The sequence below is a fragment of the Phodopus roborovskii genome, unplaced genomic scaffold, assembly GCF_943737965.1.
Source record: "Phodopus roborovskii unplaced genomic scaffold, PHOROB, whole genome shotgun sequence".
Lineage (NCBI taxonomy): Eukaryota > Metazoa > Chordata > Mammalia > Rodentia > Cricetidae > Phodopus > Phodopus roborovskii.
In genome coordinates this window covers 25,901,964-25,915,507 of record NW_026126434.1, presented here as the reverse complement: position 1 = coordinate 25,915,507, position 13,544 = coordinate 25,901,964, and the positions used below count along the sequence as shown (strand labels likewise).

Here is a 13,544-nt window from a genome sequence, read left to right as displayed (position 1 = left end):
TCTGATAGACATGTCCTGGATGCTCAGAACCCAATGTTTTGTTAAGTACAGCATAAAGAGGAGGAGGGGTTATCTGGTCTGCATAGGTGATCTCTGTAGGGAAGCACTCTCAAGTTGCAAGTACCTGAGAGGTATATATATGACATATATGACTTATATGACACATATAAGTCAATCTTTTTGGACCAAAGGAAGACTGCCATTTCTGTGGATCTGAGCTGAGGCAATGGGCTTTTTGACATGGCTGTGCCCATGTCAAAAATACATATTCACGCAGTGCTTGATCTGTTCCCCACAGGACCACAGGAGTTATTTGTTTATCAATGTCTGTCTGTCTGTCTGTCTGTCTGTCTGTCTGTCTGTCTGTCTGTTTCTGTCCCTTTGTTTCTCTCTGGGTGTGTAGCATGTATTTAACCTTTCCAGAAGCTTGCAGAAAGCAAAATATCTTCGTTTAGTCTGTTCTGAGGTTCACAGTCTTTGTAAGAATCAGAGAAATTAATCAGCATGAGAAGGTAAGAATCTGGCCCATAATTTCCCATTTCATCATTAACAAAGCCAGAAGAGATTATTCATGGAAGGAGTTTAAATGAACCCACCCTATTAAGATGTGTTTTCTCTTTAAACTAAAGTAGTATACACGGTGGCTTTATTGCAAGATTTTCTATTGTTCTTACCTCTTGCTTAAGCCAGGTCTTGCTTAGCATTAACTCAGGGTAACATCCAACCCCTAGAATTTTATTAAGATTTTAGTCAGAAGATTAAAAGTCTAGTTTATGAATTAGCTGGCTTTTTATAACTTTTTAAAGTAGGACACCCAAGTTGGTAGTGGGTGAGGGCTCTAGCCTCTGATGTATAGAAACTGGGAAGATGGGAAGAACCTCAGAGCTCTGCTCTATTAAAGGGAGTTTTTATGCAGTGCCTTGCATGAACCAAACTTCTGAGATACAGGAAATGAATTTTTATTTGTAAGTGGGTTGAGACAAAACTCTTGGCAACATTCTGCTTTTTTCTTTAATTGACTGCTTGAAACATGAAGTACTTTATGGCATGAAATAACCAAACAACAGCTTCCAGTGGGAATAGGAAGATGGAATCTGTGCTGAAGGCAGTTTGGGTTTGAAGACTGGAGAGGGAATGTGCAGAAACCCCTCCTGTAAGCACTACATTTCTGGTTTCTCTAGTGGTACTACTGTCGGGTGAGCCCAGCCCAAGGCCTAGCTCCAGCACTCACTCGCAGCTAGCTGCCCATCCCCTCCATATCCCAGTGTATTTGGAGAAAGAATGTACAACTACTGGCGGTAGCCACACTATGTAGAAATGCTAACTCAAAAGAAACTATAAAGGCACACTGAATTGTTAGTGGTTCACACTAGTAATTGATAGGTATTTTAAATGTGACCCAATGGTGGCATTTTGTTTTAGATTTATTTCTTGGGTATGGGTGTTTTGCCTGCATGTGTATCTATGCACCATGTGCTAAGGTCAGAAGAGGATGTTGAATCTCATGGAACCATAGTTACAGATGTTTGTGAGCCACTGTGTAGGTGCTGGGAATTGAACTTGGTCCTTTGGAATTATAACAAATGTTTTTAACTGCTTAGCCATTTCTCTAGTCCTGGCTTTTTTGAATGGAGTTTCTCTGCATTCAGGTTTATGTTGGGGCTGTTGAGCTTCAAGTATTTGAACACCACTGAAGACTGATGTTGCTCTGAGACTTCTGCCCTCAACTCTCATGGAGGGCCCTGTGGGAAAGACAGTGCGTTTTTTTCTTAGCCTAGTTGCTATTATTCTGTTCACAGTGCTAAATACAGTTGACATGTCCTGGGGCTAGAGATGTAGCTGAGCTGGTAGAATGCCTGTCTGGTGTGCACAGGGCCTGTAGCATGACCCAGTACCACAGAAGTGGAACTGAGCAGTTAACCATTCAGTAACCCATAAAGGTAGTAGATTCAATTAGCAAGAAGTAAAAAGTCAGGAAGTCCCTAGGATTGCTGAGCCCACACCCTTATATGGGTATTCACACAAGACACTTGGTATTTTGAAACAAGGCTCCACCATCATCTGTATTCAACTAGTTTCTCTTTTAAAGACAGCTTTTGGCCTGCTATTCATCCTTAGTAGAAACTGAACATTTGACAGTGGACCACCATGTTACCATGCAACATGATCTGTCTAGGTCAGGGTGAGAGGGGCCAAGGGTAGTGACAGGGTAGGGAAGGGGAGAAAAAGACAAGTCTCAGGTATTTGTCCACTTAGGTAGTTGACAATTCTGGAGCCCCATTTTTGTCTTGTGACCCCTATAAACTGTGAAAGATTGATGGGTGTAACCCTGATTCTCATCTTTCTTTTTAAGTTATACTTACATGATTATAAACTCACAAAAAGCAGTGTCTTGTAACTATTTTATTTAAGCTTAGTTTACTTAGTTGACTAAAAAACCATCTTTTAAAATTAAAAAGATAATTTTTAAAAAGAACGTTTATGATGTTTTGACCTGGCCTAAAATGGGGCAGGAGGCACAGTTTTGCTGAGACTTCTGTCATGTACATCTATGTCCAAGGGTTTGTTCAGGTCCCCTCTATCTTCCTATCAAGGCTTATGTGTGTAATTTGCATTATGTGCAAATTTAGTGTTTTCTTTTGAATTTCAGATTTTCTCAGTGATGACTCAGCAGAGTATTTCTATCTTGTTGGTAAATGACAGAAAAACACTGTGATTCTTGTATATGTGTGTGGTGGGCTGTGTGGACTCACAGAGTGCTGCTGTTAGAATCTGACATTATATATGAATTCTTTAAAAATAAGCCTCCTTCCTTCCTTCCTTCTGATGTCCTGTCAGGTTCTCTCGCTGCTTAGAGAATGGCTGGAAATGAGTAGCACCTAAGAAGTGGCTTACTTAATAGACTTATACTTTTGAATATGTACAGAATATGTAACAGTACAGTAAAACATGGATAATTACTCTTGATTGCTTTCTCATGTACTGTGATGGATTTGTTTTGGAGATTTCTGTTTTTCCCATTTATTTCAGAATTTTAGAAAAACAAGTGAACCAAACTTTTTAGTTCCTGATCAGAAGCAGCAGCTGTCTGTGGACCTCTCATTCTCTGGCCTCATTTGGCATTTTCCTTCGCTTTTTGCCTTACCCTGCCCCTTCACCTTCTGAATGGACTTGTGGGCTTCATCAGTCCCCTTGTTCCAGCCCTGCTTTCTCTTGGTGTTAGTTAGAAAGTAGGTGCTAGATGAAATGGATGAGCAAAGTGATGCTTTCAGGCATGCATGGGGCCAGAAGGAAGAACTGCTGTTTAACTAGTGGGACAGGCCTTGTGTTACAGTAAGTTTGTGTCTGTCTTGAGGGGTTGAGGGATATACCAGATCCCATTTCAGTGTAGTAGATTCTATTTCATGTGTTTCGGGCCTTATAAAATTGCCAGTTGTGTGGTACATGATTGTAATCTTTGACATAGGGGTACGAATGAGATGGTGTAAAAATCTTTTATACTTTGTTATAAAATATAAAGGGCAATATTTCATTCTATCTGTGTAGCACTTGTTTTGACAAATTCTATACAATAATATTGAGACAAATAATCATTTTGAAAATGTCAAAACATTGAATAAGAAAGTGGCTAGGAGAAATTCACAAATGAAACCATGCTGCTGGAAATGGGAAGGGCTTGACCTGGTCTGAGCTGGTGCTTTCCATCTACTACACCCTGTGCTGTTAGTAGGGGCCATGAGCTGTGTCTTCAACTGGAATTGCCCTGCTCTCCACTTGCTTTTAACTACTCACAAACTAAGTAGTGTTACTTCTGCTTCAGAGTTTTCCTGAGGATTAGTTGAATGAGTTACACTGATAGCTAGCTGTTATGCTAAGAATAGGTTAACATGCAGTGGTCCTGATAAGGTTAAATACATGATAGCTGTGGCTTCTCTCTTTCCATGGTAAAACCATGTGGAATTCTAAAGATCATGTCTTCAAATTGATAAATGCAGTCTATACTTCATACAAGAGTTAGTTACTTTAATGAAAGTATACAGAGAATATTGTAACAAAAACATTTGTATACCCATCATCAACTTTAAAAAAAAAATCAAAGAGATCACTAACCAGAAAACTACTCTCCTTCTGTCTTTTTGTCTGTTGTAAACTAAATGGAGCCCGTTTCCTTTATCTGTTTTTTCCTTTGCTCTTATGTTCATTTATTTTATATTTATCTTCATTACTGATAACACACACACATTCACCAACATCTGCCATTTTATATGGGTTTTTCTGGGGTTTATGCTATTTTTTATATTGCCATCTTCCTTTTGCTCTCACCTGTTAGTGTCAGTCACTTTTATTTTTTTCCCTCTTCCTACTGGTTACTCTTGAAATGCTAACATCCATCTTTTGGTTTTAAAAGCTTAGTATTGAAATCAGTGCCTACCATCATGTGAACAAGAAAAGGCTTTAATTTATAAATTTAAAATTTAAGTCATTCTCTACAAATTGTGCATGGGGTTTTATTTTTGGTTTGGTTTGGGTTTTTTGATGTTGTTATTGATTTTTTGTTTTGTTTTGTTTTGGGGGAGGGTTTTGAGATAGGGTTTCTCTGTTTTGCTTTGGAGCCTGTCCTGGAACTAGCTCTAGCTGGCCTTGATCTCACAGAGATCCACCTGCCTCTGCCTCTTGTGTGCCGGGATCAAAGGCGTGCACCACCAATGCCCGGCTTTGGTTTGTTTTTTAATTGGGGATTTACTTCTATGCTTTTCTTTTACTTACTCACATTAGTCATTTTGCTGTTGGATGTAACTATGATACTAACATAAATGTTTTCTAGTGACTGCTCTGTCTATAAGTTTAATTAGCAGCTTTCTTACCTCCTTTTCTCTTTTAGATTTTCAAAAGAAACAACCAGACGATGATTCCGCCCCAAGTACAAGTAACAGCCAATCAGATTTGTTTTCTGAAGAGACCACCAGTGACAACAGCAATACCTCCATAACCACGCCAACTCTTAGTCCCAGCCAGCAGTCGCTTCCGACAGAGCTGAATGTATCGCCACCGAGTAAAGAGGAATGTAAGTCCCTAGACACAAGAATCATAGAACAGCCCAACATTTTGCATGAGTGCCTTGGTCTTGAGTGCTTAACCTTAGGTTCTATTCATTTAGTGCTCAGCAGGTTAGAAAAGTGGTGTCAGCCATTCCATAGAATGTTAAGGTCTCAGGAAATAGCCTTTTACATTTACTATAGAAGGATATGCTGTTTTTGAACCCACCTGGAATCTGCTGGGAATGTTTAAAAAAAAAAAAAAAAAAATTCTAAAAAGATTTATTTGTGTGTGTGGGTACACACTTGCATGCTGCATCCAGAGGGCAGAGAACAACTTTCAGTCCCAGGAGCAGAACTGAGGTCCTCAAGCTTAGTGACAAGTGCCTGGACCCACTGGGCTATCTCATCATCCTCTGCTGAGGTTTTAAAGAACACTTTGTCTTTATTATCTTCCCTGAGCTTAATTTAATTTGTTCAAATAGAAGGAAACCCAAAGACTCTGCTTTTTTAAGTCTGTAGAGAATTCTAATGGATAGTAAGCATTTAGAACCCAGGGGCCTTAGCTTGAACTTTGCCTCTGCTAACTGGCCTTGATTAGTGTTTAACTTGGATAATAAAACACAGGCTCTGTGAATAAAGTAGAAGATACTTTCTTTTATTTTTGTTTAATTTTTAGTGGTTGTTGTCATGTTGTGCGAATGCATGCATACATGTAGAATGTGAGGATGCAAGTGAACCAAGCCAGCATGCACTGTTCTGTCCTGTTAGATTATGGGACTTAGGGAGTGAACTCAGTTAGTCAAGCGTGGGTCAGTGCCTCTATCTATTGAGCCATGCCGTTGGTCCTCTTGTTACTCTTTTGTATGTGGTATATAAAGATACTGTTTAGTTAACCTTTATAATGCTAGAACTGTTTCTTTTGGGACACAATTATAACTCATAATATTTGTTCAAATTTAGAAAGATATTATGACATAGCAGTTTTTGCCTCTCATGCTTTGCTTAAACTTGGAATTTAGTGTTTCAGGTTTAGTGAATATTTAGAGATGTGGTAGTTCAGGCTATGTACTAATTTGGGGAAGATTAGCAGGGAGCAAATATTTATTTAAATCCTTTCATGAGTTATATTGAGACTATAAAACAAAGAAGATTTTATTGCTTAGCAGGGACATGTAATACATTTGTTACTTTAAATCAGAGGATGGCAAACAGTAGTGATCACCCTGCTGTCCTCTCTCAGAGCAATGGGAAACTACCTGCTTTTGCTGAGTTCTTTATTCTGTTGGCTGTGCCTGCATCATGCTGACTGTGGAGTGGGTGGTTTTGGGGTGTATGATGCCTCCATGTGTGTTCTTTTTGCTTACAGTTGCTTTGGCTTTTGTGGATACTTTGTGAATTACTTAAAAATTTTCTGGTTTTATTTTCTATTTCTGTGAAAAAATAGATGCCATTAGTATTTTGGGAGAGATTGTGTGGTCATTTAACAATGTTCTGCTAGTCCATGAATATGGGGTACCTTTCTCTGAGAGGAGTTGTCTTTTCTTTCTCTCCCCTTTCTCTGTGTGTATTCTTGAGTTTCTTTCATTGGTGTTTTATAATTTTCATTGTAGAACTTATGCACGTACTTAATTAAATTTATTTCTAGATCTTATATTGGTTTGTAGCTATTGTGAATGGTTTGATTTCTTTCTCATCAAATTTCTTATTGATGCAGAAACACTACTGGTTTTTTAAAATTGATTTTGTATCATGAATATTTATTGAAGTTATCAATCTTAATTGTTTGGAGTGAAGGCTTGAGAACTTTCTACCTATGAGGTCATGCCATCCAATTTTCCTTCCTCCTTTCTGGTTTGGATGGTCTGTCTTTCTCTTGAATAATGGCTTTGGCTGGGTCTTACAGTTCTATGTAGAGATGGTACTAGAGAGCCCCTTATCTGTCTTCAGAACTGAGGGGAAGTAGATTTGACTTTTTTCCATTGGTTATGTTGTTTGCTGGGTTGTGTGTTTGGCACACATGATCTTAATTGTGTTGTGATATAATCTTTCTATATGCCTAATTAATTAGAGCTTTTATTGTGGGAAATGATTTTTTTGTTTGTTTGTTTGTTATTTCATAGTCTCACTCTCTAACCCTATTGGTCTGAAGCTGAATGAAGCTCACAGCAGTCCCCTGCACTCAGTAAACCACTAACTCTTATATTCACCTCAGGCTGAAAGGGCTGTCTTGTCCTCAGCATGACTGACTGGAGACTAAATCTCTGAGAGTGAATATTGAATGCCTCACTCCTATCTTATATACTTCTCTAGAGCTGGGATTAAAGGCGTGGAATCCCAACTACTATGATCTCATTTATGTGGTCTGTTTCTCTTTTAGACTGGATCATTTTTGTGTAGCTTAGTGTACCTTGAACTAACAGAGATCCATCTGCCTCTGTCTCCTGAGTCCTGGAATTAAAGGTGTGTGCCACCACTGCCTGCTTCTGTGGCTGTGGCTAGCTTTGTAGTTTGATCTTCAGTGACTTTATTAAATCATAAATGAACAGGTTATGTTCATCAAAGTTAGTAGTCACTAATTTCTTTTTGTGTATGTGTTCTTGTCTTGTTTTGGTGTTGAGGTAATGTAATGTTATACATGAGTTTGAGAGATTTCCTTCCCCTGTGAGGTTTTGGAGTGAAGTGGTGTTAATATTCTTTAGAGGTTTGGAAAAATAGAGCAGTGATGCTATCCAGTTCTTTTCTGTTGGTAAGTTTTGCTAGCTCATTGTTGGTTAATTTAGATTTTCTATTTTCCATGGTTTAATCTAGAATTTTATCCCTCTTTTTAGGTTTTTCAGAATGTGGGTGAATAGTTACTTGTAATGACTTCTAGTAGTCCTTTTTATTTCTAGGCCATCATTTGTAATAAAATCTTTTTATTGTCTCTGATTTTATTTATTTGACTATAATTTTTCCCCTTATTTTTAATATTGTTGATTTTTTTTTTCTTTTCTTTCTTGTGCTTTTTTGTCCCCCAGTTTAAGTTTGTTTTTGCTTTGGTTCCTACTCTCCCTAATAATTTCTGATTGGTTTGTTGCTTTTCTAGCTCCTTAAGTTGTCTTGTCGGGTTGTTTTGCTTTGTTTTGCTTTGCTGTGTGTCAGGGTCTCATTGTGTTGCTGTGCTGCCTTGTCTTATGTCACCTTGACACAAGCTAGGGTCATCTGAAAAGAGGAAACCTCAATTGAGAAAATGCCTTCATAAGATCCAACTGTAAGGCATTTTCTTAGTGATTGAAGTGGGAGGACCCAGTCCATTATGGCTGGGGCCATCTCTGTGATGGTGGTTCTGGGTTCTATAAGAAAGTTGGAGCAAGCCATGGGGAGCAAGCCAAGTAAGCAGCACCCTCCATGGCCTCTGAATCAGTTCTTGCCTATAGGTTCCTGCCCTGCTTGATTGAGTACCTGGCTTCCTCCAGTAATGGAAGTGTAAGCCAGATAAACCCCTTCATCCTCAGCTTGCTTTTGGTTATGGTATTTTGTTAGTAGTAGTAGCCCTAACTAAGACAAGTTGCCCAGGCTGGTTTTTCTTTAATATACGCCATTGATTCCCAGAATGTGGCTATGAGAACATTCTTGGGTTGTGCCTACATTATTTTGGTTGAACAGGATGCACTTTGCTTCCCCAGAAACTGGTTTCTGCTAATGCTTTAGCTCACCAGGAATTAAAAAATGGGGGTGGATGTTGTCAAATCTCACCAGTGAGCTTGGACTTGTCTCGTCTTTGCAATCCTCCTGCCTCTACCTCCTGCGTGTTAGAACTATAGAAGTAAACCATCATCCCTAGGATGTAGTGCCTTATATCATGTCCTTTATAGCCTGTTGTTGATTCTAGGGAAGCCTTACCTGCTCTCTGCAAAGTGAGTATCACTGCTACCAAGTAGATAAACTTTTTATTTGATTTTCCAATTAAATTTCTAGTAATCTCTAAAGGGAGCCAGTGTGCCTCTTTTTAGACTGGCTTCTGTAGGAGGGTAGATATTGGACAGAACAGGCTAGCAGCTTCCAGTAAAGTGTTTGGAAAATATTACCTATTAAAAATATTTTATGACTTCCTGCTGGGCTGGTTTTAAGTGAAATATGGAGGAACGATTTATTTACAGTTCTCTCTGTGTGTGCCTTTCTCTTCCCTTTTCTCTAATGAAGCTCCAAGCATCAAGCCGTTTATCAGAGATAATTATACAACAGATGGAGCTTTTCTGATATATAATAGTCTCAAAGTGGAAGATTCTCTCCTCTAATAAAGAATGCCTAAACTTTAAATGTCTCTTGATTTTAATTTAGAGCTTTTTTTTTGTAGTGTGTTTATTTATTGATCCTAAGGCTGGCTCTACAAAGCACGCTGCTTTCACTGGGGCCTTGTTTTAAAGAGATTGATACTTTGCAATACAGTTTAGTAATGTCCATTATGTGTTTTACTGAATCAAATAGCTCTCACTCAGGAATCACTGGATGATCTCTAAGTTAGTTCTTGTCAGGATACAGGATTTGCATACACAGACTGTTGGTTTCTGCTCTACCTTGTTCACGTACCTGCAGTGTCGTTTGACCTTTAGCTTGTCAAAATAAGAGCCCAATTAAAGCAAAACTATCATTTTCAAGTTCCTCACCTGATGTTCTTCAGCTTCAAATCCTGCCTTCAAGTAGCAACGTGAAGTACGGCAGCATCTTCAGATTCTGGGTTAACAGAATGACTAATTTGCCTGTCTGTGTTCTTTGCCTATTTAGCTACCCCTACCTTGCTCATGTGTAGGAATGCTTCATACATTCAGGATAAAAAGTCTTTGTTAAATGTAAAAGTGGAAACTGTAGAAGTGAACAATTCTCAAATTGTGTGTTTTGTTGTATCCCTCTTTCTCCTGCCTGGGAGTCCTCCTTTTGCCTACCTGACCATGCTGTGTTTACTGTTCCCTGCAGATAACCAGAATTTTGATTTTCAGTTTGGTTTAATGCTTATGCCACAGTAGTGTGTTTACTTCAGTGTGTTTACTAATAGCCACATAACCCCAGTAACCGTTGCATTGGTAATTCTTTTGCAACTGTAAGTATTCTATGCCACTATTACTCATGTTAATCTCTTACTGGTCCCAATTTATGAATTAAGCTTCATTGTGAGTATGTATAGGAAAAACACAATGATACAGAGTTTGATGCTTCTGCAGTTCCAGGGTATCTTTTGGGAGATCTTAAAGGATAGCCCTGCAAATAAGAGGGACTATTGTATTACATACAACATTGCCCATTTATTTAGGTTTCTAAATTATTGAGAAAAATTACGTTATTCTTAATTTTTAAAAATTTCTTTTACTAAAAGTACTCTAAATGTTAAAGTATATTACAAGATTACAAACTACAGATGACTGTATATGTTGGGGGGGTTATGCTTGCATGATGATGGGCAAATGTGTGTATTTGGGTGCTTGGTGGGTGGAGTGCACGTGGAGACCCAAGGTTGACATCTTCAGTCTGTGCTGTCTTATATTGGGTCAAAGCTGTGAGCCCAGAGCTCACCTGTTCTGTTAGTGTAGCTAGCCACCTTGATCCAGACATTCTGTCTGCCTTTTGCATGCTGGAATTATGAGCAGACTCTTGTGGCAACCGTATGCAAGGGAACCTAAACTCTGGTTCTCTTGTTGCAGAGCAAGCATTTTACTCACTGAACCATCCATTTCCCCAGCCCTAAATTTTAATTTTAAGTTACCTATAGTGTTGTTTATAGTTCCAACTTCACCTTTATTATCCTGTAAGTAGTTGATTGACTGGAAAATTTTTAAGTCTGGGAAGTTGCTATTGCCACTCTGTTGTTTTTGTTTTTTTAAATAGGAATATATCTTGAATCTCTCTTCTTGCTTCTGGTTTTCCTAGTACAAAAAAACCTGTCAGATGAATGTACCAGTGGTAATCATGTTAGAAAAGGAAGTTCTCTTGTTGACTTAACTCTTCCAGTGTGGGAATCCAGATTTTTTTTAAGTAATATTTTTATTCTTTGAAAATTGCATGCATCTATGCAGTGTATTTTGATTACAATCACTTCTCACTTTACCCTCTCCCCAAATCCTCTACTTCGAAACACACATCGCCCTCCCAAATCCATGTCCTCTTTCAGATTCTTAATCTTGTGTCAGATGTCCTTCTCCATGACTAGTCCTTGGTGTGGCAGATCTTGTGCTTGCTTCTGAACCAGACTCAGGCTTTTCTTTGCCCAGAAACCACCTGACACTCATAGAGCCATTCCATTCATGCTCTCTGAGGCCAAGCTCAGAACCAATCCTTTAACCTGTTTCCATTAAGGAACCCCTAAACCACTCATTTGTGACACTTGCTTTCAAACTGTCTTTATTGTTACCTTTTAGACTTGGATTTTCATCTCTCTCTACCAGTTTAGAGTCTCAAGTCTACAGAGGCAAAGCCTCTTTTTTATAATGGTCTACTAGACTTCAGAGGGCCTGGCATGGTGCAGTGCTCAGTCAATTCTTTAACTATGTAGAGAAGTTTTATTGTTAATTTTGATATTTCCTTAGGACTACTTACTTTATGTAGTTTGGGTGGTGGCAGTGCATGCCTTTAGTTCTAGCACTGGGGAGACAGAGGTAGGTGTATCTCTGAATTTCAGGATAGCCAAAATTACACAGAGAAACACTATCTCAAAACAAAACCCTACTTTATATTTTGATACATTAGAGGTCCCATTGTTTGAATTTTAAATAACTGCTGTTTAATGTATTAATATATAATAATACATTTAATGTTTAATGGTAGAATTCAGTAATCTGAAGACATAAAAATTTGAAGTTTGTGTGTGTAATGTGACGATTCATCTCAGTATTAGTAACAAGTGTCTCTACCTGTCTGACCCTGTATGGGTAGCCAACTGCCTCTTGTCAGAGAAGTTTTTGCTCATGGGTCTTTCTTTTATCTTCTGAATTTCCCCTTTTAGATTCCTCTCTATAGGAGAGAAGACTAGGAAGCTTCTAATACTTTTGCTCAGGGTCTCTGAGGCCTGAAACCTAAAAGTTTTGTTTCCATGGTCTTGCCTGATGGCTGTAAGACTTTCCAGTTACTGCAGACCTGGCTCAGTGTTCATGTGCTCTTGCCACTGACCAGCTTTTTACATGCAGAGGCTCAGAGGGTCCTCTCCCTGGATAAATGTTCTGCAGTTGTCTAAAGGTAAAGGGCACAGTGAACAATGTGTCATGTCACACTAGCTTAGCCTTTGCAGTTGTCATGTTTTTGTTTTGTGTAGGTATAGGAAATGCATGACACTGATAACTTTAAGCTAAACCCAAGCTTTATTTATGGCAAAATGTTTGGCTGAAAAATCATAAGAGAGATCTCTACTTGGATATGTTAGAAATAATTATTTTAACTTTGTAGAAATATATTTGGTGTTTTTGCAGTTCTCTGAAACCTCAGGCCTGCCAGGATAAAAATCCCAACCATATTCATTTCCTCCATTGCCTCATAAGGCATTTCACATTTCAGTTCATCACCAGGGGTGCCACTTTAGTAAAGGATTTGTAAAATTTCAAAATACCAGTACAATCCTTTGACTACTTAATTCAAATTGTGACATTTCTAGTCACTCAAGGGCAAAGAAAAATTTCCTAAGACCTGGCGGTATGGATTCTATGTGCGCCTTTCATTCAGTGTGAATCTTAACCCACCACTTCTGCTAGGACAGTGTGCTTTGGAGGGATTGAGCAACGAGTAGAGATGGGCCCCTGTATCCTTGTTGTTTTTAAAAATCCCATGGAATAGCAGCACCTGTGGTCTGGACAGATGTCTTGTTTCATTCTTGCTGATACCTCTTAGGAAGAGAACACACAAGTCATGTCCTTTTCTGAGGTGGGCACAGCAACTTTTTGCAATTCTAGTGCAGACAAGATTTATGAGAAGGGTCTTTCTGCCTATGTTTTTATTTTATTTATTTTTATGTTGTATATTTAAGTGTTTTGCCTACATGTATTCATGTGTACAATGTACATGGAAGTGTCTGTGAAAGGCCAGAAGAAGGCATCAGATCGTCACCAGCCACCGTGAAGGTGCTGGGAACCAAACCCAGGTCCTCTGCAAGAGCAACAAGTGCTCTTAACCTCTGAGCAATTTTTTCAGCCTGATTGATATATATATATATATATATATTTTTTTTTTTTTTTTTTTTTTTTTTTTAAGGAAAAAAACCTTCCATTGCCAACTTTCTCCATCAGTGTTATGAAAATCATGCAAATATTCAGATCCCAGTTGGGCCTTTAATGATCCTGTAAATAGTCAGAATTGAAGCCTAATACCCATATTAGATGTGCTTTGTCATGAGGAAACAAAAGGTGTGTCTAAAATTAGAAATGACTTTTTTTGTTTTGTTTTGTTCTGGTTTTTAAACTTTTCCCAAAGGGGCTATGGTTTTGATCCCCAAGATGACACTCAGTTCGCTGCTTTTTTTTCTTAGGCCTGTCACATTCTCATCCCGAG

The 13,544-nt window shown here is 38.5% G+C and overlaps 1 protein-coding gene across 1 annotated transcript in view; it reads left to right on the top strand.

Moving 5' to 3' along the window:
* Nucleotides 1-13,544, top strand: part of Zfand3 (zinc finger AN1-type containing 3) — a 191,604-nt gene that overhangs the window by 126,801 nt on the left and 51,259 nt on the right. Inside the window, exon 3 of the mRNA XM_051187085.1 lies at nt 4,883-5,065. Within this exon, the coding sequence (XP_051043042.1) occupies nt 4,883-5,065 (183 nt within the window). The remainder of the gene's footprint in view (nt 1-4,882; nt 5,066-13,544) is intronic.